The sequence below is a fragment of the Taurulus bubalis genome (assembly GCF_910589615.1).
Source record: "Taurulus bubalis genome assembly, chromosome: 11".
Taxonomy (NCBI): Eukaryota; Metazoa; Chordata; class Actinopteri; order Perciformes; family Cottidae; genus Taurulus; species Taurulus bubalis.
The window spans coordinates 26,331,337-26,355,777 of NC_136599.1; the positions used below are offsets into that span (position 1 = coordinate 26,331,337).

Here is a 24,441-nt window from a genome sequence, read left to right on the forward strand (position 1 = left end):
TCCACCACAAAACCCATCAGGCTGCAGCAAACCTTTGGTGCCTTGTGGACACAGAAAAATACAAAGGTGTAAGCACAGCAGCTATGAAAGTTACCTGCCTTTTTGGTCAACCTCTCTCTGTGAAACAGCCTTCTCTCACTTTTCATGAAGAACAAACACAGAACACGCCTGACTGATGCACACCTACAAGACTCACTCAGAGTTGCAGCGTCAAACTATACTCCAGACTACAGCACATTGGTGACCAGTATGCAATGCCAAGCTTCCCACTAAAAGACATCTACAGACAAAGAAAAATATCACATAGGTTTTCATTGAAAACACCATGAACACAAATTTGAAAAAAAAGAAAATTTAATGTGTGAAAAGTGTAACAGATGTTATGATTTGTTTAAAATGCTACAGCTTTGTGGTTAGTGTTAATGTAATATGATTCATTTAAAAATGTGAAAGAGTTGATTTTTTTTAACCTTACATAACTGATCATTTGTACAGACAGAGCTCATGATTTGTTAAATGTTACAAAGATAGTAGTTAGATATGATGAAATGTTAATGATTTCCCTCAAAGTTATAATTTGTAAAAAATATATCTAACTGGTGTGATTTTGAACACAATGCTTCATATGTGCTTCATACAAAACTGTCAAATATATTTACAAAATTATCAGCGATGTAATATCTCTGACTTTCAAATGTTGAAACAGATTAACAGAAATATGTTTAAATACATCTGTTTTTTATCATTGTTGTGGAAATTATTGTGAGGAATAATAAACATATGTGATCAGACAGTCACTTCACATATATTACTATTATTAAGAGGTAATCTGTTCAACTTTGTTGTTCAGGAAGTTTGTATCAAACAAGTAGTCCTTCATATTATTATATTATAGCTCTCGGTTTCAAAAAGGTTGGTGACCCCTGATTTAGATGCTTGGGTTCCAGATTCAGACCCTATTGCAGTGGTCAGGTGGTAAAGAGATAGCTGTGACACATTTTCGCTAGCAGCAGATGAGATCCTTGTCAGAATCAGCAGCTGAAGGCCGATTGCTGTATTGCCCGTAGATGGTATGTGTGGCAAACAACTCAAATTAGTAATATAAAACACAGTAAGATTGGCCCAAATTAGTATATTTTTTATGTAAACTAAGTAAGCTTTATGTAAGATAGTCACTCAAGCATAGTTATTCCTGTTAATGTTACCATATAAAGTAAAAACCTCCTGTAGTTGACTTAGAAACAGGATAACTCATGTGGAAGTGACGCAGGAAACCAGGGGCAGCAACCGTCTCATAAAAGCATATAAGCAGCAGTATAACTGAGTCTAAGTTCACTTCAAAAGCAAAGCGAATTTTCGCAATGCTTTACTCTCGTGAGTTTACTCGCTCGAGTATATGTGGTTTATTCGCGTCATTCGCGCCGGAAAGGGGGCGCCCATCCACCATAAAAATGGCCACTATTTCAGCTTTATACGTGTTGTGAAAATTCCACAAACGTCGGAAAATCAGACCCCCTCAAAGCAGTGGTGGGCCATGGATTTGGTACCTACTCCTGCTGCTGTTGACGGCACCCCCACCCGTCAACAGCACCGTCACGTCCTCCTCGCTGTCCCCCCTAACTGTGTGCTTCAAGCGTCCTGCTGCGTGTCTCATGCGGTGTCTTGAGAGTCAAGGTAGCTTCTCGCTTCTAGTTTATTCATCTTCTTCTTTTGGGGTTTAAAGGTACATGTAGTGTATTTGTGAAAAACAATTAAATTATAAAATAGATATAACTTACTAATTATACAAAAATTATTAAAAAATTCAATTTAAACTTTGTGGTTCTGTTTAGGCCAGCAGAGAAGGCATAGCAGGCCCCTGACGGCCCGCCACTGCTCAAATGGTTCATAATATTATCCGTAGCCGCACACAGCTCTGCGGGTTTCACAGACTCCTCCAGGAACTGCATCTGAATGACTGCCGCTTCCAGTGCTACTTCAGGCTGAGCAGAAGCCAGTTTGATTCAACAACGGCAGGACGGCAGTGGCGGAGCATCTCAACGCTGATTGGCTTTCACAACACACAGTCACACAATTCTCCCCCCGAGTTGAAATAATTCAACTTGCGTAAATGAGGCAAATTGTTTGCGTCGTGTCATTTGCATCATTCGTGCCGCCCGGTGGAAATTTGCGTTATTCGCATCCATTCGCGTCTATGCATTACAGCATGTAATCTACTTGCGCGAAAAACACTTTTGGTGTGAACGCAGTATCTGGAAGACACTCCTGCTATCGAAAGACTGAGCCTAAAGAAGAGCAAAAGCTGAGGAATCTATATAATAAAAGTTCACAATTACATTTGATAAAAAAGTTTGAAGTAACTAAAATGTGTCACTTTTTTTTTTTTTTTTTACTGTGAAGGTCCATATAGTGGACCTGGACCACAGTCCGTCTATTAGTGACACATGCTTTAAAGTTTAGAACATGAAAAATATATGTCAAGAGATCTACTGTAAGTATGCTGAATAAATGAGACCCTGACATCCTTCGTGATCCAGACTGCACGTGAAGTGCACAGTGTTTTGGAGCAATCTGAGAGTGGGCCTTTGGTACTACAATGTGATTGCAAGTGGCATAACAGAAAACATTTAGATTTTCCAGGGGAAATGGAGTTTTCACTTTTAATGAAACAAAAATGTCAACTAGTTCACAATGGAATCTGTGTTTCTGAAGAAACTGTACCTGCACTTTGTTAGCATTGTTGTAAATGGTTACATTATCCTCAAGGAGCTTTCACAGAAAACAGCACAAACCTCAGAATACTTGAGAACGTCTGTGTTGGGATTAACAATGAGGCAGTTGGTATACAGAGTAATATTGCTGACAGTGAAGCATGCGTAAGAGAGGCCTAAAGAATGTTTTATTGTTTCTTTCACTGATTTATGTGCTTCAGATTGTAGAGGAATAGGAACAAAGGGTAGGACGTTGCAAGTTCACTAACTTGCCTAAAAAAGTAGCTCAGTGGTATTACAGAAAGCAGACTACAGAATTTAACATCGACCCTGGTCAACAGATGATTGTAAGTAGTTGTAAAAAGTTATCAAACAAACAAAGTAATACAAATAGTTAATTCTCTTTTAGAATTGTTTTCTCCAATTCTGGACAAACACTGGCTACAGTGTTTATATACATGCTACAATTCCTCAATTTGTGTTCTAGGTATTGCAACAATCATTTTAATTATTTACAAGATGTTATGTGACTTAATTTTTGTGTACACTTTTATTTTGAAAACCAAATGTTAGCCAACTTGCACATGTCTCTTTGTCATATGGTGTACTTTGTATCCCCAGATGAATGACAAAATAACAAATAATCTATACCAAGTCATAATTTATATTGTAACAGTGGCAAGCTCTGACCAGTCATTAACATTTAACACACCAGAATACACCCTTATCATTCCTTGCCCATAAGAAAGCAGTATGTTTGGATCAATGACTTTTGTGGGGTCAGAGATTATGGATCGTGAGTAAAAAACTCAGCTGTTGGAAAAGGCCATACATTAACCATTAGCTAAAGTTTTAAGCTACTTTTTTCATCTCCAACACTCTCCAACGCCCTGTTAGTGTAATGCATTCTAAAAACAATTTCCCTTTTGACTTTTATTTGAGAATAACAAATTTCCTGAGTGTATTACACACTGTTAAATGTTCCCTACTTACCTGGATAGTAGGGAACATACTGTATGTCATTAGTTAATGAATTGCAAAGAAAGAAAGAAAGAAAGAATAAAATGACATATACATACTCTCCGCCCCAGAAGATTTTGGTGGTGATGACTAAACTGGAACGCCTGTATGTGAAAACATATAGAAATAAGACTGTTATCTCAAAATCATACCTGGAAACAATATATTTAAATGACAAAAAACTAAACATTATCAAGCACACCGATTCCACATAAAAACTTGTAATGTGTAGTATTGCCTCTTTTTTTGTCAAATGCAATGTTGTCTTTTTGCATTTTTGCATTTTGCATGTTGAACTTGTAGAAGTATGTACAAAAACACAAACAAGGGACAACTACAGACAGGCCCCTACCCTGTGCCTACCCTACACACCAACACAATAAACCCTTCAAAACATTGCCAGAGTAGTAAATATTTGTCCACATATGTGATATGCTGTATCTGTAAGAATGCACTGATGACTGAAGCGCAGTGAGAGGCAGGAGACTGACAATGCGTTGAAGGACTTTAATGTCTTGGCAAAATATAAAATGTAAAGGCGGGTGGGGTGTCCCCAGCCGCTCCCAGCAGCAGGATCAGCACCTGTGGCACAAATAGTCCTGATAGCATATCCATTGACTATAGCAGCTATTGTGCAATTGCTCATATATACATGTAACACTCTGATGTACAACGTCTATGATTTAACAGGTGGTTTCAATAAACTGTAAATTAACCCACACTAAAAAGGGCCCTGCTTCCTGCCTCCTGCCATGGCACTGCTGACACCCACTTTCCTATATTTCCTTCTGAATGAATTCATGCAGCATTAATGCACATTACTAACCTTGCTTCTTTTCCGCAGTATTTGTGCTTTCCCTAAGCCTGTATTCCGATTTCCTGAGTTTATGTAGAAGCAAAGTTGTTACTCTGACCGTAAAGAGATTTTTAACAAAGTCAGAGCCACCTTGTGACTGCACTATAGACTCCCTGCCTAGAGGTCGGCTTTAATCCCTGTCCGTTCCTGAAATACGGGCTATGCAGGAATATGTGGATACTTTGCTGGACACTGGATTAATCCATCCCTTGTCTTCTCCAGCTGGAGCTGGGTTTTTCTTCGTGGCTATGACACAAGTCCTTTTGCCACTGTATAGATTACCGAAGCGTGAATTACATTATAATCAAGAAGCAGTACCTGCTTTCTTTCATTTCTTCTGCATTTCCATTATCACTTCGTAAAGATAATGGATGGGGATGATTGGAAAAGTGCCTCTTCACAAGTGCCACAGCTGTATTTTAGGCTCTGGTCAATAATGTTCTCAGCGATATGCTCAACATCTTTCTTGGTTCACGTTATCTGCTAACCACATTCAACATGTGCAGCATGTGCCTGCAGTATCTCATTGACCATCAGTTATTTGTCAAAGCAGAATGTTTTGGGGTGTTGTTTTTGGGGTTCATTGTGTCTGAGGGTAGTGTTCAAATGGACCTAGCTCAAGTTATTGCAGTCCCTGAGTGGCCTATTCCTGTCGGCCGCAAGCAGGTGCAGTGTATTTTGGGGATTCCAAACATTTTTAGTACTGTTGTTTTTAGCCATTTAAGTGGCTTTAGAAGAGTGGTTCACTGATTGAAAGGTGCTGAGATTCCGTTTCTGGTGTGGACTGATCATAAGAACCTGGAGTATCTTTGTGTGACAAAGAGAATAAACCCTCCTCAAGCCATGTGGGCACTTTACTTTAATTCAGGGGTGTCAAACTCATGTTAGTGAAGGGGCCGCATGCTGCCCAATTTGATCTCAAGTGGGCTGGACCAGTAAAATCACAGCATATTAACGCATACATAATGACAATATTTCTCTATGTTTAAATCATTGGTGAAGGTTTTTGGATGATAAACCCTATTTTAAGGTATTTTTACAATAAACTAGAAACATAAAGACCAAAAATTCAGACATCAGCCCACTGTTTACCTGCCTGGGCTCTCCTCTGCAGATTCCCTCGCAGTGGAGCAATATTTATAGTAATGTCAGTGGTCTAATGAATTCTGACTCTGGGTCAATGTATAGCGTGCCCTAGGGCTGGGCGGTATGGCCAAAAATTCATATCACGGTATTTTGTAAGATTCTGGCGGTTTCACGGTATATCACGGCATTTTTTTTCCAAATAAACACATTAATGATGTCAAAAAAGGACCGCCACCACCATCTTATTCACCACTCGCTCGCAACTGTCCAGCAGCTGTTTTGATTGGTACATAGGGTGCTAACCTGGAGGGATTTAGGACCCAGGGGAATACCTTGATACTAGTGGCGCATGCGCGGCTGTAGAAGGCAGCAACATTTAATGTTTACAGTCACAGATACGTGAACAGCGGTCTGAGCTACTTATGTCTCACGGATATAAGTTGACTCAGGGTGTGCAAGACATGACATCGCCAAAAGGCATGATGGGTAAAGCCCGCCCACTGTGCTGCACAGGAAAAGACTTCTTCCTTCACAAGAAAAGTCTTCCTGTGTGGGCGGTGCCATTTACCCAGCATGCCTTTTGGCGATGTCATTTTTTGCACACCCTGAGTCAAATGAGTTAACATGAGACGTAAGTAGCTCGGTCCACTGCTCCTTCAGCTTCAAGCTATAAACATTAAATGTTGTTGCAATTATCCCGTGGGCCAGACTGGACCCCCTGGGGGGCCGGATCCGGCCCGTGGGCCGTATGTTTGACACCCCTGCTTCAATTGCTTCCATTTTTCTCTTTTTCTCTGTCCTGTTTTCCTGGCTCTATGAACAACACATCCAATGCTCTCTCTCTCTCCTTTTTGACCTTGAATCTGCCTTACTCCCTTCACCTCCATTCTGCCTTGCTCATGTGTTGTAGGTGCTGTTACCTGGGGTATAGAGCAAAGGATCAGACAGGCCAGTGCCAGTAACCCTATCCCAGACTGGCTGTTTGCGCCCCCCTCTGTGTTCACAGGTGATCCACTGAGCTCTTGCCACCCGGGGGTTAGGGACATTGTCAAGTCAAACGTGTTTAGATTTTCTATCAGAAATATATAAATAGAAAGTAAAACATGTACATAGGAATATAGATAATTGGGACGTAAACAAAGCACGTAGGAGGATCAGAGATAATTGTTAAATAAAACAAGCAATTGGGAAACGGGGCGGAGCTTATAGACCGGAAATAACCACGGGCACTTAAGGGGGTGGTGAACAAACGCCACGAGAAAATAGTAGAGTACGTAGCAGACGATCTGCGGAACTAGAACGGGGCATCTACAAGTCCGGAGAGGCAGCCGGTAAGGGAGGCAAACTCTGAACGCTGACTGACTGGTTTTGACTTTCACTTTCACTGCCAGAGCGGGAGCGTCAGCGACGTCATGGGGCTCCGCAACGCGCTCATGTGTGCAGGGGTGAATTGTTTGTGGACAAATGTCGTTGGGGTAAAAGGATTGAGTTTATCTAAGGTTGATTGTCTGGTGTCTTGTTATATTGTTTATGATGTATATGTCATTTGGAGCGAACGGAAATGACTACAATGGCTTAACTCCAAAATAAAAGGAGAAAGACACAGGAAAACGTTTTTGTCATTTTGAGTGAAAAACAGTTTAAATCCGGGTAGATGCACCATTCCCTTTCAAGTGGGGAAGTGCGCTAGGTCCGAAGCCGTAACTTGACAGACATCATTGGTCATCAAGCAGTATTGCTCATGGCCCACAATGGGGGGAAAAAAGGTGTGAGAGTATGTTGCCATTTGCCCGGCCTGTGCTCAGAACAAGGCTCTCATTTCAGCTTTCTACATCCTCTAACTGTGCCCTTTCGATTCTGGTCTAACGTTTCCCTGGATTTTGTTACAGAAGTTAACACAGCCATTCTTACTGTTGTTGACAGATTATACAAGTCGGTGCACTTTATTCCACTCCCCAAGTTTCCCTCTGCCAAAGAAAAGGCTGAGGTTGTTTTGTTGAATGTCTTTCATTTGCATGGTTTTCCCAGAAAAATGTTGAGGGTACCTCCATCAGCCTCTCTTCTGGCAATTTTTCCAATATGACAATGGTGGGACTGATGATAAATGAGCCACTCTGTGTGCATTACTGGCCAGGTACATTGATGTATTCACTGATCACCGATTCCTCAGAGTGGCGAATTTGGCAGTCATTACCGCCGTTGTGTATTCCAATCTTACTGTATTTACGTTCATCCTTAGCCATCAGTTTTAAATAGGATTCAAAGTCGCCCGCTCTGGCCCCCGGAATGCATGTGATGTGGCCCCTGGCTTCACTATCTTCACTTTTCTGAATATGGAGCTGCCGATAACCAGAGTTGGTTTCTTAGCGGGTGTGTCGCTGAGTGGGGAGAACCGGTTAGAAACCTGAAGAGGTTGGTGATGTACCATGTCATTCTTAGACTTCTGCTTCCTTCGGACAGTTACCCAGCCTCCCGGCTGCTCGGGGGCTGCTGGGGAACAGCTAGCAGAAGCTACGGCTGGTCAACTTGAAGAGTAATCTTCCTTTTGCAGGTTAAAGTGGAGAGCAAGTTATCTGTTTATCTTTCGGGATCCAAAACAGTCAATTAAATGTAGAACTATTCTTAGGGTTTTTCATAAAAGCACCAATGTTGCTTTGCTTCCTTTCATATTAATCAGGTCATATTAGACGGTGCATAGAAAAGGTATGCGCTGATGTTTATCATATCAGTCACGTCACGGGGACCCCCTGGGGCTCCCACGACCCTCGTCCAATGAGGCACCAGTGTTGCGGTTTGAACCAAATCTCTTGCATAAGTGAGATTACGCCTAATGGGGTTGGCTTGATCTAAACCACTTTAGACTTTTGAAATTACATGCGTATTTGTTTCAACCACATGGTGAAGTATCACATTAGTCTGCTGGGGAGGCAGTATTGGAGCCGGAGATGCAAACAGATTTAACAAACTGGTTAAGAAGGCCGGCTCCATCATTGGCTGCAAACTGGACAGTCTGGAGAAGATGGTGGAGAGGACATATTGGATAACCCAGACCACCTTCTCCACCACTTACTGCAGGGACAACGGATCACTTTTTCCAATAGTTGGACATTCCTCTGAGCTGATGGCCTCCCGGTAATTTGTGTCTCTCCTTGCTATGGAAAGTTTCATTTTTTAGAGCAACATTTCCTGCTCATTTGAAAGTACTGTTCGTGCATCATCCAATTTCAGTTCTTGAACCAAAAGATGGTACTCATCGAGATGTTTCCCCTCACACAATGAGCTCACGTAGACCTGCGGGTTTGTGCACTCTTCCTACGTACTTCAGCCTTCCCTTCAGAGAAAGCAAATATTCTACCTTACTTTAACAGTTTTACTTCTGCAGATATTCATTATCATGATGACGAAAGCATCTCAGCTGACCTCCAAAGCACTCAAGCACTCCCGGCAGTGCTTTCAGCTGGGAATAATTGTCTTTGTGGACACTACCCCGAACACAGAGTTGAAATTGGTCAGCCACTACACAATACACATGCTTAAAATACTGTCAACAACACCTCCTGATTGTTAGCTTACAATACATTAATGTATTAACCGGAATATGTGCTTGTGTATATTCCTTTTTGATAATGCTTATAGTTAGGGCTGGCTCAGGTTTGCCTCGGACCAGCCCCTAGATATGCTGCTATAAGCCTTGAATGTCACTTCTGAGGATCCCCTCTTCTCCCTCTCCCACACTTTGCTCCTTCTCCTGAGTCTTTGTGCTTTTGCCTCGCAGGTTTCCATGGATTTTGGTTATACCTGGTAACTGGTCGTGCCTCCTGCAGTGGTCCTGCCTGACCTCCACTGCTACTATTATTAGTCACATTTCTATTACTATTCCTGATACCTACTTACAATGATTTTTGTAGCATTACTATTCTACTATGTCCACTGCTGCTTATTACTCATATAAATAATTTACTTCACTGGCGATGTCATGTAACAGCCTGCTTTAACCTCTTAACCTGCTGCCATCCCGCGGGCGTCCTTCACTGTACACTATTGTTCACTGTGCCTCTATTTATAGTTCGGTACGAGTGCCACATGTTCCTGGAAACCTACGATTCTTGTGATTCCAGCTGTGCAATTCGTTTCAAGATCAGACCACCACAGTAGCTACAAACAAGACTTTTGTCAGACAACAACAACAACAAACAAACAAACGATAGCAAAAGCCAGGCAACTCACCGATGACACCTCATATTGATCCATAAATCCATAACATTCCAACAACAACGGAGTTGTTACGTCGTAAAGGTCCAATAAAAAAAATATAATATAAGATTTAGTCCAAAACACGTGATTACGTCCATAAATATCCACCAACTGGCGTTGCATCATTTTATATCAGCTGGAAGATATGAAAGAACATATTTTTGTTTTTTCTAAGAAAAGCAAGTTTGCATGAGAGCACAGACAAAAACTCGGTATCAAAATGACCGCCGAAATCCAACCTTTACAATGAAACGTCACTTGAACCAATAGGAGCTGTTCTGACTGACAGACTACATTACCCAACCAGAAGCTACGTTGAACAGGCTCAGCCCCTCTTTTCTTATGTGGATCAAGCCTGTCACGTCATACGGCTCAGATGACAGGCGTTTCGTACAGCCAATCAAATTGCCAAAAAAAAACGAATACCAGGAAGAGGGGCAAGGGCAGGTAATCCCAACAGCCTTCAATTTGATGAGAAGAGGCAGCTGCTCACAGAGCCTCAGTTTGGCATTGAATTAGCATGAAAATGCATTTATACTTCATTTTCTCTGTGTCAGCAATACTGGTAGTAAATATGAATAGTACCTCTATTGGTTTGCAAGACTATAAGCCTTTTTAATAGGTATATAGTCTATATATCATGAATATTTTCAGTCTCAAAATGGAAAAAAGGCTAGACATTTCATTAGAAAAACATGTGTAAAATATTCATTTTACACATGTAAAAAAATCAGCTTTTTACTTTGACTAGATAAGGCTTCAGGCTATGGTGCCATTGTGTTTTCCAGTCCATAAATCCCATTTATAGTCATCTACAGGCATCTATTTGCAAAGAAATGTTCAGGCGGAAATAAAAACTTTATACTTTAGTGTGTTCAAACTTATATAACTCAGTGTCAGCAGCACTTAAAGTGATTCTGACTATTGAAGGAAAAAAGCTTCAGAGTGTTACTTTTCAAAAGAGACCAAGACCATGCATTTACTCCAAATAGTTCAAGTACAGCTTGCAATTTACTTTGGGTATACCCGGATAGGCGTTTTTCGTCAAATTTTTCGAGGGTCTTAACTGGGAACTATCATTCTGTCTTATGTATCCTGAATGGAGTGTGTCCGCTTTGAAACCAGTGTCTGTGCTGGAAAATCTAGTTTTGAGTCACAAGGTAGGCTACTTAGACAATGTAAGAGTTTGAGGGAAAACATCAGTTCCATCCTTGTGAGATGACAGTGGCATCGCACCTTAACAGTTCCTGGGGGAGTAGCAACAACAGGAATGATGATTTACAAGCTTGGTTTCAGCAGGATTAAAGAAAGTATTGTTCAGAGAACTCATTAGAATGGCCTGTTGCTACCACCAGCTTTATTTTAAATGAATAGTTTGATAACTAGGGAAATATGCACCAAGGTTCTTTAATTATTGTGTAGATATATGCCTAATAACATAGAAATAACAGTTTCTTTTGACATCAAGCTGCAGATTGTATTTTTGATAGTACTTTACCTGTCCAAAAGAAACACTGAAATCTCTTCATTATGCATTTTTTATATCATTTGAATTGTCTCTACATATGGCCTCTGATAATGAGTGATTTTTTGGGAACTGGGATATGCTGTTTAATAAAGTATATACAACAAATATAGTGTAATGTCATCCAATACGCAGTGCTAAATTTGACTGTTGCAAAAAATTAGAAATGGAACACTTTTAAACTAAACCTTCCAATATGATGCTTCTAGTTTTAATATTACAATCTGAAAACTCTACCTCCATCCTTTCTTCTTTATGATACTTCCCAAGACCACTTCAGCCCTGAGAAAAGAGATTAACAGAAAGAGAAAGCCATGTGTTTTGAGTAGCTGATGAAGATAATCACAATAATAACTTGATGATGAAGATGATGAATCTGCAAAGACTTTGCAGTGAAGGGGAGATGAGGGGCATCAGCAGAACGTACTAAAGGCATAGAGATGATATTTAAAAAGAGACAGCAGCAAGATGACAGGCTAACAATTTTGATGTGTCATTGTGCTATTGGATTGGTGTGAGCAGCTGATATCATGATTGAAAGCCCCAAAGAATGGGCCTCGTTTTTAAGTGGCTAGTACGAGTAAGTTGTCGCTTTCACCAATTATCTTGTATTTTAAATGTTCCCTTTGTCACAAACAATTTGTGTATGGTCCAGATCTGTCAAAGGAGTCATGGGTAAATTGTTCTTTCTCTAATGGCTTTTTAGAATTAAAATTACTTTTAAGCAATTTGCATTACAAAGTACATTTCATATATTGTTGACATTTCATTTTGTGATTCATTTTCATTTTTGCCAATTTAAATTCAGAATTGGTTATTGAATAATAATAAAAAATACATAACAGCAGATTCTAAACTTTTGGTATGTAGTGAAAACATGGATTATTAGTACTGAGGATGTAACATCTGGTAATTTACCTGATTAAGAAAATCCGAGGAAACTCTATCTCGATTGGAATGCAGTAGATCAAATGTAAGGTGTATGATCACCCCCAGGTCTAAATCCACCCACTGCATAATTTAGAAAAAATGCAAAGAAGTTGCCAATGGGCTAAGAGATTAATCCACACCCACTTCCGTATGACGAAAGCATTGATAGACATGACAGCCAGAGCTGATGACAGCTAGCAACAGTAGCTTCGAAAATAGCGATACAGCAGGGGACACTGAATTTGATGGATTAACTGTTTCAGTGTAAACATTACTAGTACATGCAAACTGGAACCCAAAAGCACGACGAAGAGACAGGGATAGTTCAGTTTCCTCTGTATTCAGGCAGGGTCAAAACCGGGAGGTGAGCTGGGTGTGGTAGACCAGGTGAGGGGAATGAGTGATTTCATGGTGTGAGTGGCAGGACCTGAAATCACAGGAGAGTTAGTGAAAACAGGCAAGCCAGATCAAAACAATTTAAAAAGTAATGGAATTTGTGACAATCAGACCACAAATGAGACAAGAATTATAACTCACTTTCCCTTCTTCGTACGCACAGGCGCTTTTTGCTGTTTAAGTTTAATTAACTATTTAGTTGTTTTTCTCAACTTGTTGCACATGTGGCATGATAGTGTTGTGTGCACATGTTTTGTTACAGAAACATGTGTGTGGTTATGAATAAACAGTGTATTAAGTCACATCTTGATTTCATCTTAGTCATACGCAATCATACTTACTTTCCAGCATTATACAATTCAGCTGTGTCGAACAAATTGATCCCATTCTCGTATGCCAAAGTCATCAGCTCCTCTGCCACCTTCAACAGCAAAATTTGAGATGATAAATATGAGGAATGAGTAAAACAATTGCATTTTCTCCCTCTCTGACCTCTGATAAGATCTTTCTGCTGTCAAGTTGAAAGGTTCTCAAAATGACAAGTTGTTTCACGAAGGTTGCATAACCTAATTAAGCCAGAATGTTGAGTTATGGTGATGTCTTTGTTTGGTGATCTCTTTGTTTGTTAACAAAGAGAGGCGGATGGACTTTGTCTTTAAGTGAACAGCATGTGGTGAGTAAACTGCATTTTGTGTTTTTACATCTGCAGTAGCATGTGTCTATGGTGTTGTTTTTATTTGATAGTTAATATCGTTCCTTCTGATCGTGGCTCGTGCTCTTGAGTGTGCACTGTTTTAGCGCTGCAGTTTTGTTGGATTGTTTTGTCATGCTTTGTTATAACTAAATGTGACTAGTTCTTATGAATGTATTCTTTTGATGTGGACTACATGGATTGTCCGTTAATGAAGCATTTACCAAAGACTGCTTGGTAGATCTTCCAAAACCAAATTATATCTCATGTTTAATCGCTACTGAGACATCGGAGCCAGCGGATCATTTAAAAAAGTCCTGCTGCGATCAGTCTGCTATCGGCGGGCACCAGACCGCTGATCACCCGGTGCTGGCGGGGCTCACCGGCCCTGCGAGCAGGACCTCAAATCGGCGGCGTATGTTTTTAAGTAAGCTGGATCTTGAAAAACCGACCACAGATTTGATGCTTAAACCACTTGTTTCAGCTCATTTGTCCTCTCTATTGTCATCATTGTTGGTCATGTATTAGGTTACTGATCAAATTGGCCTCTTCGGTTTATTTTTCTGTGCCTTAATTTCGGATGCGAGTCGGTGAGTTTGCTCGAAAGATCTGTGCTTTGTCTCGTAGTAGCGCATCCCATCGCTGATTTTTATGTTGCTGAACATGAGACATACTGCTTTTTAACTGATTGTGGGAATAATAAACATATAACAGTCTGTCCATTCCTGGTTAAAGGCTCTGGTTAAGGGGTCCACATTTCTCTTTTTGGAACGCCAAGTGAAATAACTTCTGACTCGGAAAAACATTAAATCCAAGAGACATACGACCATGTGACGGTACAGGTGAAATGCCCTACTCACAGGGATGGACAGGCCCTATGGAAACTGAGAACATGGACAGACTAGAAGACATAAGTGAGAGCTGTTCAAGGGTGGCAAGTAGAAACCTCGGGGTCAGCAGCACAGATTTTGCAATGACTGGGATCTCCGGGAGCAATGTTGGTTAATTGATTATTGGTTACTGATCACCGTTTAGTGATATTTGGTATCATGTTATATTGTTGTACATGTACACTAATTTGCAGGTACTAATAGAGGAGTTGTAAGAGGTCAAGTGAAACAATGTTAAACTTGAGACTTGTGACAATACGTACAGATAGAAAATGTTAGACACAACTTTGTTCTATGAGGATTTACAAAAAAAGTTGAGGCGTTATGTACCATGAGTTAAGATTTAGAAGAGAATTTTGCTCAATGAGCTTTTTACACGCTGAGGGGAATTCATGAAAGGATTGTGTGCTTTTGTAGCAGATAGTGGTTCCAATGATGTCATTTGTGGTGCTATCAAAAGCCACAATCCATTATTTGTGAAAAATCGCGTCAGCGTGGTAATGCAATCTTTGTACTCAAGATGTCGATGTATGTTACTTGGTGAAACTATTCTGTCATTGTTAAATCCTGTTAAACTTCAACCTGGATTACACAAGACTGCAAGTATTCTCACCTACCTTATCTGTTATCTGGCCTCCAAAGGTGACCCACGTGCCTGCATAAAGATGAAAGGAAATGCTTTAGATTACAGCCTGCAACATACATCATAATTACTCCTGAATTCCAATATAATCTTTTGTACTCATGGTATACAAGTAGAGTATGTACCAATACATATATGTGGTGTTGGGGAACAAAATATGAAGTTATGACATAATGGGGACATTTAGGCTTTTACAAAGACCATATACTGTAGTTATATTTGAACAACCAGGTACCTTTTTTATTTCTACAAGGTATATATGATTTACTGAGCAATAATCTGGACGTTTGTGAGGAATTTAAATATAATATATATATATATATATATATATTTGTTTTAACTATACTTGCTTTAACTGTACACATTCTATTTGTATAACAGGATCTAGTGTGACCATAACACTGAGCAATAAAATAACATTGGGGCACATCTACACTTCGGAACACAGATACCATAACTTCGGAATAGATGCCATATATTCCGCTAGTGGCGAATATTTCTTCACGACTCAGGGCAAACATTTTGCAAGGAAGGAACATTAATCTTATCACCATAATGTTGCTGTCCCCTGAGTGTGATAGGAGCATAGCCTCCGTAGGGGACATATCTGTGGTGTTTAAAGCGGCAGACCCACGGTTAATTGGGGAGTTAACGATCAGGCAATTTCTGGTAGCGTTGGGAGTGTACCGTGATGTGATCTGTGCGGTATACCCAGAGAGGAGACAGGAATTAGATATGTACATGGTGCTGATCGGGGATCTCAATTTGAGATACGGGGGTAAGATATTTTATCAGTATCATAGAGCGTTCGCCAGTAAAGCCGCACTTCATCCAGTCGGCTGGATTGGGGCACTTTGGACACATAGATACTGCTTATGGTTGCCGGCGGCTCACAAACACTGGCATGCAGGTACTGCGGGGATGTCGGGCACTATCTGCCGTTATGTCCAGCTCCGGCATTCCAGCCACCTCTCCCGGGCCACTCAAGGAATGCTCAGCCGCCTCCTTTCCGGCGCTATAACGAGACACAGGACCGTGAGGTGCATAGTCATAGAGAGCCTCTTATTTGTGCCAATTTTAATGAAAGTGTATGTTTGTTTCATGAGTTTTCTCCATGTGTGTAGTTTCTGCAGAGATGCACAACCCCGGTAAGACTGCCCCTGGTGCGCACCCGGGAGTCGCCTGAAGGGGGGGCGACAGCGTGGCTAAAAAAGATTTTGAAAGTGCATCCTACGACACCAATAAATCTGCAGTCACTAGCTAGTGAACTGTACTCTCATCCAGACTCGGTTTTCGTAGATTATCTACTGACAGGGTTGTCACAAGGGTTCCCGGTAGGAGTCCTCTCGATGCCGACCGAAACTTCCGTGTCAAAAAACCTCCAGTCTGCTGTAAATGATGCGGGAACGGTGAGGCAGCTGCTTGAGAAGGAAGTTAGGAAGAAGTGTGTCATCGGCCCTTTCAAGTCCTCGCCGTTTCCTGTGTTTCGTACGAGTCCCGCTGGAAACGGGAAAATATTCAGGGAAGAAGAGGCTTATATTCGATTTGGCAGCTCCCCGTTATGGCCTTGTTATGGCATCCCTCCCGAGCCTTTTGGGCTGCATTATGCCTCGGTAGATAATGCCATTGAACTGATAAAACTGGCTGGGCGAGGCACATGGCTCTCCAAGGCAGATATTACAGATGCATTTAAGATAGTCCCGATTCATCCGCCGTAGTGGCATCTTTTTGGTATCAGGTGGGATTCTAGGTTCCATTTCTATCCCCCCATGATAGCTCAGGCACTTCGCTGTGCAAATTGAAGGATTGTTTCCATTCCCTCGGCATTCCACTGTCGGAGGAGAAAACCATGGGGCCAGAAACCCGGCAGGAGTTTTTAGGCATCACGCTTGATATGCAGGAGATGAAAGCTTCCCTGCCTATAGCAAAGTTGGAACGCATTTGCGAGATTTCGGAAGCATGTTGCGGGGAGGGAAACTTAAAGAGGCAGTTACTCTCCCTCTTGGGGTATGTGAACTTTGCCATGCGGGTTATTCCACAGGGACGCTTGTTTATCTCCCGATTGCTGGATATGGCAGGTTCCGCGCCCAATTTGCAGGATCATATATTTCTCGATGGGGGGTGCCGTTCGGACCTGAGGTTCTGGGCGCTGCTGCTTGAGCGTTGATATGGGGTGACATTCTTCTATAACGATCTGGTGAATTCCTCAGATGCACTACAATTCTACGCCGATGCTGCACCCTCGGTGGGCTTTGTGGGGTTCTTTCAAGGACAGTGGTTTGCTAGCCACTGGCCTCCCGCTTTCGGCTAAGTTTGAGCAATCCTCAGCGCTATATGAGTGCCCGTAACTATCCTGTCGTGCCACACGCTGATGCTGTCTTAGGTCAATGCAGGATGGCGGGTTATATGGAGTCCGCAAGGCAGTACATGAGGAAGGGGTTAGCAGTATTGATGGTGAAAACTTCGATTTCGCTTGGTGCATGTTTTCATTGTTTTGCATTTCCGTAGGCGTTCCTCCTTACACCTCTGCACTTCTGGCTGCTAGTCTCACTGGGGTTATGAGAGTGTGGGTTAGGAGCAATAAGGTGACTCATACCACACTGGCACTTTCCCATCATTTGTTGCATTCTTGGACAATTTTATTGCAGCCTTTCGGTTAACCATGTTATGCACTTGATCAGCATAGGCAATCTTCCACTCTGGGTCCTTGGCTAGCTGCTTTTCCATTCTGAGAAACTTAGCCTTGACTGTCCTGTTATTGTTAGGCAGAGAGGCTAGATCTTCAAACCAAGGATATCTGGAATGCCAATGTGGTTCTTTGCAGTGGCTATCGCCTCTGACATAGTTGAGGCCTTCCTTTACTATTACGAGTTCCCTCCCCTCAGCAAGAGTAATTTCTTTGCCGCCTGGCTGGCATTTCTCGCAGCGGTAACCCCTGCATTTCGGCCCACATGCTGTACCAATACTATCCCATTTACACCACAAGGAAGTCCTTATTGGTGGTTGAAGGCCTTGAATCCTGAAACTTAGTGCTAACCTGTTTGTTTTGTAGAAGAGTCTCTAGGATCCTGCTAGTGAGCTCCTTGTACAGCTGCTGCGCTCATTGACCTTGCAAAATGTGTCTTGGACATGTGGGCTGAAACAGTGAGCTCCTCAAAAGAGGTCAGGATGCGTTCCGCTAACCGTCTTTCCAAGTGGTCTGTCCCACAGTATGAGGTCTCCAACAGCTTTGATTCTTTGTGGCGCTAGTTGCCCTTCTCTGTGGCTTATGAGCAAATGTACTTCTTTGGGTCTCACAAGTTCATCAAGTCGTATGCTTGGGAAAAACTTGTGCAACTGCTCTGGTGTCTAGTCCATAACAAACCAATTGATGCGGTTTGAGTGTGCCCTTGAGAGTTTTTACTCGGATCCTTAGAAGGCAACAATTCTTCTCCACACGAACCTTCATCCCTCCAACTCCATGGATGACAAGCCTAATTTCTTCCCTTCTGAGGTTCAGTTTGCTTGCAGTCTTGTGGGTTATATAATTTGTGTCTGAAACCAAATCAATTAATATCCTGATTTTTTTCGTCCAGCATTTGCTGCAACCTCGAGGAGCATCAAAATCGCTGGTTGCAATCCACATTCCACGAGAACGCTTGGTGGTTCTTTTACAGCGCTGAAGGCTCTTGAAGCAGTGTTGGAGAACACGTCCCGGCATTGTTTTGCCAATTCTGGTGAACTCATCTTGATCTTCCGTATATTTCCTTCTGGTTCTCTCCCCCTCTGGGCCGAATCTGCCCCCCCCCATTGGGACACAGAGAGTAATGATGCTTAGGAGCTTGCTCATCTTTGCATACTTGGCTTTTACAAAGAAAGTCAGTTTGGCAGTATGAAACGTCCTCATGAACCTTTAAGGCATCTTTTGCATGCTCACAATTTTCTTACTGCAGCCTTCTTCTCAGTTAGCTTCAATTAGAGTTTTCTCTTATGCTTTCCATCACCACAGACTACACAACCTAAATGGTCATCCCCTGATTTGGTAGATTTGGTTCTAGCATATCTTGGCTCGGTTATATTCATGTGTCCTGAACTCACATCGGATCAGGAATCAATGAATATGACAAATTATTAATATAATGAGTAGTAGGCATGACCACGATCCAGATAACTACAATCCATGTCAGCAGAATGAGGTAGAGAAGAGGGGCATCAGCAGGGCCGCCGGGCAGGACCGACTACAGACACAGTCACGGTCCTGGGGGCTTCCTCGCCCCCGGGAAGGAGTAGAGTTAGTAATGTGATCTCTGAGCTCTTTTTCTGACATGTCCTTGTAGGTTCTGGTAATGCTGTTGACCAGACATGTAAATCATCTTTTTGCTGTAGTTCGCTCCACCTTGGGCTGCTTGACTGATTTCCCAGTAGCTTGCTCCATCATGTTTGAATCCGATCCGTGGTTGATTACAGGTGAGAAGGTAAGTTCTACTTGTATGCTTCATATCTTTATTGCTCGTGCTATTCCAGCTCAAAGCTCCCAGATTTCCTTTTCCTAGTTCTTCAGACTTTCCTTTGTTTTTCACAAAGGTGCTGAGGTGCTGTGTGGACCACATGGGGAGGACATCAACAGCATGACTGACTGCATCACAGAATACATTAAGTTCTGTGAACACACCTCCATACCATCCCGGACTGTGCCCTGCTTCCCCAACAACAAGACCTGGATCACCAGGGACCTGAAGGCTCTTCTTAACAAGAAGAAAGCTGCTTTCAGGTCTGGGGACAGGGATGAGCAAAGGAGAGTCCAGCGCAACCTGAAGCTCAGGGAGGGCAAGAACTCATACAGGAGGAAGCTGGAGGCCAAACTCCAGAAGAACAACACGAGGGAGGTGTGGACCGGGATGAAGCAGATTACTGGCTTCAAGGTGGGAGGGAGACAACCAGGGGGCTCCCTGGAGAGGGCCAACGAGTTGAACTGTTTCTCCAATAGGTTTAGTTCACAGCCCTCATCCGTCTCCCCCACACAACACACCTCCCAAACTCCTCCACCTCTGTCTACCCTGTTGAGCTGCACAATCACTGAGCCCTCAACATCCAATGGCTCTCCCACTGAGCCCTCAACAACAACGGGCTCTTCCACCCTCCCCCTCTCTCTGTGATGACTGAGCAGGTGAGAAGACAGCTGGAGAAACTCCACCAACGCAAAAAAACATTTACAAAAAAGTGAACAGTTTACTTTTGGCATCTACCACCAACGTAAGGAATCTCAGAGTTATTTTTGACCAGGACCGGTCCTTTGTCTCTCACGTGAAACAGATCTCAAGGACCGCCTTCTTTCACCTACGGAACATCTCAAAGATCCGGCACATCCTGTCTCAATGCGATGCAGAAACATTGATTCACGCATTTGTTACCTCAAGACTGGATTACTGTAACTCCGTATTATCAGGCTGCTCCGGTAAATCCCTTGGATCTCTCCAACTGATCCAGAATGCTGCAGCTCGTGTACTAACGAGGACGCGGAAGAGAGATCACATTACTCCTGTACTAGCTGTTTTCCACTGGCTTCCTGTAAGATCGAGAATCATATTTAAAATCCTTCTCCTTACCTACAAAGCCTTAACTGGTGATGCACCAGTTACCATTAAGGACCTTATAGTGCCATATTACCCCACGAGAGCATTACGCTCACTGAATGCAGGGTTACTTGTGGTTCCCAGAGTGTTAAAAAGTAGGTTGGGGGCTAGAGCTTTCAGTTATCGGGCTCCTCTTCTGTGGAATCAGCTTCACTTTCAGTTCGGGGGGCAGGCACGGTCACCTCATTGAAGAGTAGACGCAGGCTCAGGTTTGCCCTGGTCCAGCCCCTAGATATGCTGCTATAGGCCTAGACTGCTGGGGGACATCTTAGGATACACTGAGCTACTCCTTTCCTTCTCTTCCTCTTTCGCTCCTCCTCTCCTCTTCACCTCTTATTTCTCTCCTTCTGGATAAATGATTGTCTCTTCAATGCATATTACTAACTCTACTTTCTTTTTCCATGAATTCGTGGCTGCCTGGCCAGGGGGGAGGACCCCGGTCCTCCCCTCTGGCCCTGCTGATGCAACTGGCCTGGAGCCGGTCCTGCCAGCTGCCATGGCCCTGCTTTCTCCTCCCACTGCCCCTGGGATGCCCCTCCTCTCTACCTCCTTCTGCTTAATGGATCGTGGCTATCTGGATCATGGACCATGCATACTACTCATTATATGAATAATTTCTGTCACATTCATTGAATGTGCTGTAACTCCGTTACGTTATCCATTCTGGCCACATGACATCTATTGCTTCTATCCATCCGGGGAGAGGGATCCTCCTCTGTTGCTCTCCCTCAGGTTTCTTCCCTGTGAAAGGGTTTTTACTATCTTTATTGGGGGAGTTTTTCCTGATTCGATGTGAGGTCCCGGGATAGGGATGTCATGTGTACAGATTGTAAAGCCCTCCGAGGCAAACTTGTATTTGTGTTGTTGGGCTATATAAAATAAACTGAATTGACCTTTTGAATTTAAGAAGCTGAAATGTTACAAATAATCAAAAGTTTTTGTAAACTCGATCCAAATAAAGTATTATCACATTTTGAACCTCTATGTACTACATATGGCAGAATTGACAATAAAGATAACTTTGATAGTTTAATTATCATTGTAAATGCATGTTTATATCACACTCACCTAATCCAAGACAGGACACCCTCAGCCCTGATTTGCCTAGATTTCTGTTGACAAAAAGAAATCAGTCCTGTGAGAACGGCAAATCTCATAGCATCAATATATTACATTTTCTCACACACACACACACACACACACACACACACACACACACACACACACACACAGACACACACACACACCTTGGTGTCCACCAATTTCCAGCTACAATGTGAGCAGAACCAAAACGGAATTTTCGCAATGCTTTTTCGTTTCGTTTACTCGCTCAACTTTACTCACTTGACTTTATGTGGTTAATTCGCATCATTCGCTTTTTCGCGGCGGATAGTGGGCACGGCTTTTTTCGTGGCTTAACTCCGGGAAAACAGTTACCATTCACCATCGAAATAACCACTAGTTCTGCTTTATACTTGCTGTGGAAGTCCCACAAACGTATAGATGTGTTTTTGAAAAGGGATGGATCACGGCAATTTATCAAGAGAGACTGTGTACCAATTTATTTGAAGGGATTCAAACATATCTCAAATCTTTATAATAGAAAACTAGGCATGGACCATTAGACCTATGCACATTTTTAAACAAAGCAAGGAGTATAATATCTACATTGCTTGAGTAGGTTTTTTTTTACTCCCCACAAGTTCAACTAGATCTTGCAAGGAAATAGGAGAGAAGCAGAAACAGCAATTGTTGGTTGAGTTGAAAATGCAAAAATGGCCTTATCAGAGTGAACTTTTGCATATGCAGCATTTAGGAGGAAGTTGCCATCATGTGTCAGATGCCGTAGATAGATCACACAAAATTAGGAGTAACTTTTTGTGAGATGTCATAAGATGATTGTATGAGGATACATTTAATAAATACATAAATATTCATCTTACCTGTATATCATGCCAGTAGAATAAGCCGTGCTGTCCCCGAGTGAAACATGGTTCATTTTAAGAAAATCCTCCAGATTTTTGAGCTGAGCAGCTGCACGAACCTCTCTCAGCCGCTGAAACTCTGCTAACTGGCTACTGCGCTGCTGCTTTTCTTCCTGCTCCAGTGCTTGCTCTGACAAAAAACAGCTCAGACCACTGTGCACACTCTCACTCATGGATGACAGGGACAGTATCTTGCCTCCAGACCCACTATTCCCACTGCTGATGCTACTGCTTCTACATATGCCACTGCTGTCCCGACTCCCAGGTGGCACTCCTCCACTGGCCCCAGGCTTGGACATCTAGAAGTTGATAACGAAACACAATTTTGTGTCACAATCCATGGCTTTATCACAATGTGATAAAGCCATTACAATAAATGCCACCCGTTTCTCTGCTGATCAGAGTGGGTCGGTGAATCATCAGGACAAGCCTAACACATCTCAAACTTTCCCACTGCCATGTGCAATATGGCTTGTAATCACACCTGTGTGTCATGCAATATTCAAGTGCAAACAGTGAATGAAACATGGGAGTGTGAAGTATGTGAAACCTTTCTGTTTGTGTGGATGAAAATCCTCACAATGCTGTTTAAAACAGTGCAAGACCTATACTCACATATATATTATCGTTAATGTGGGAATTAACGATAAAACCCACCAGTCCAAGTTGACAAAATTGATTTTTAAAATAGTTTAGATTTTAAAGAGCAAAAACCACAAGCCTAATCATTAATTAATTAATAACAACCTTCATATTCTCTGTCCCAGTGAAACTTGTCAAAGATGCCTGGATTACTACGCAATGAACCAAACCACCCCCCTGAATATCATTACCTGGACAACCCACGGTGGTGGTGGAATTGCCGCTCTTTATGCTGTGTTCAATAAGAACTAACAGCATATATGCACTCTCGCCTGTCTCACGTTTTTGAGGAAGGTAGTATTTAATCAAACACCTAAATATTTCTTCAATCAGTTATAATATACATCTAACAGACATAACCATCTCACAAGGAACGCTAGCTCAGGTCACATGATACCTCCAACTCCAAGAACAAACCTCCTCAAACGCACTGTTATTTTTCGTGCAATTACTGCTTCACTACCTCCTCATATTACTCATACTGGTAATAATCTGTCATTTAAAAAACAATCAAGGCATAACTCATGACATTAACCACTTGACGTTTTCCTTTGCTTTTTTAGACATCTGATTTTTTTTATATAAATTGTGGTTGAACTGCATAATATACATACTAGCCCTCAACTGCACTAGGTATCTGACTGTACTATTTTTATTTTCTTTGTATTATTTTTAACTGTTTGTTTCACGTTATGTGTGGGGCCCACATTAACATTGCACCTATAATAAGAACTGGACCTGGACCCACCCCATATTCTCATTTGTTTATTATTTTTATTGATTGTTAATTGTTTTGTTTGTTCGCCTGGCATCTGTTTGTTTATCTGTTTATCGGAGGTTTGAATGATGTGAGGTTAATGTTGGTTACATGGATTTAAGTTCAGGCAGAGACTTGGGTCAGCTAAGGGGTCCTTTGGGGAAAAGTGAGGGAAAAAGCTGCTCTCGCGCTATTCAGATTGGTCTAGAATAGCATGAAGTACGTAGTGTGGAGCTGATCAGTGTGTTTCTGTACTTTTCAGGTGGGTGAAAGTGATTAAATGGTATAAAAGTAGCGACACATGGGCATAACTGTTTGGAAGGCAAATATGAATGTATGTGTGTTTGGAAGTTGAATGTCATGACGCGTCTGGAATATAATGAATCACTTAGCTTAGCTAGCTAGTAACCGTAGTAACCATTTGTAGCCTGTGAGTGACAGTT

At 42.0% G+C, this 24,441-nt stretch overlaps 1 protein-coding gene across 1 annotated transcript in view; it reads right to left on the reverse strand.

Annotated features, from left to right (window-relative positions):
• The window catches only part of LOC306743244 (voltage-gated potassium channel subunit beta-2-like), a gene marked incomplete at both ends in the record, with an annotated part of 43,395 nt that overhangs the window by 13,168 nt on the left and 5,786 nt on the right, over window positions 1–24,441 (reverse strand). The window contains 6 exons of the mRNA XM_079225746.1: window positions 3,791–3,835; window positions 11,690–11,734; window positions 13,120–13,199; window positions 14,977–15,014; window positions 21,683–21,726; window positions 22,558–22,898. Of these exons, the coding sequence (XP_079081872.1) occupies window positions 3,791–3,835; window positions 11,690–11,734; window positions 13,120–13,199; window positions 14,977–15,014; window positions 21,683–21,726; window positions 22,558–22,898 (593 nt within the window). The remainder of the gene's footprint in view (window positions 1–3,790; window positions 3,836–11,689; window positions 11,735–13,119; window positions 13,200–14,976; window positions 15,015–21,682; window positions 21,727–22,557; window positions 22,899–24,441) is intronic.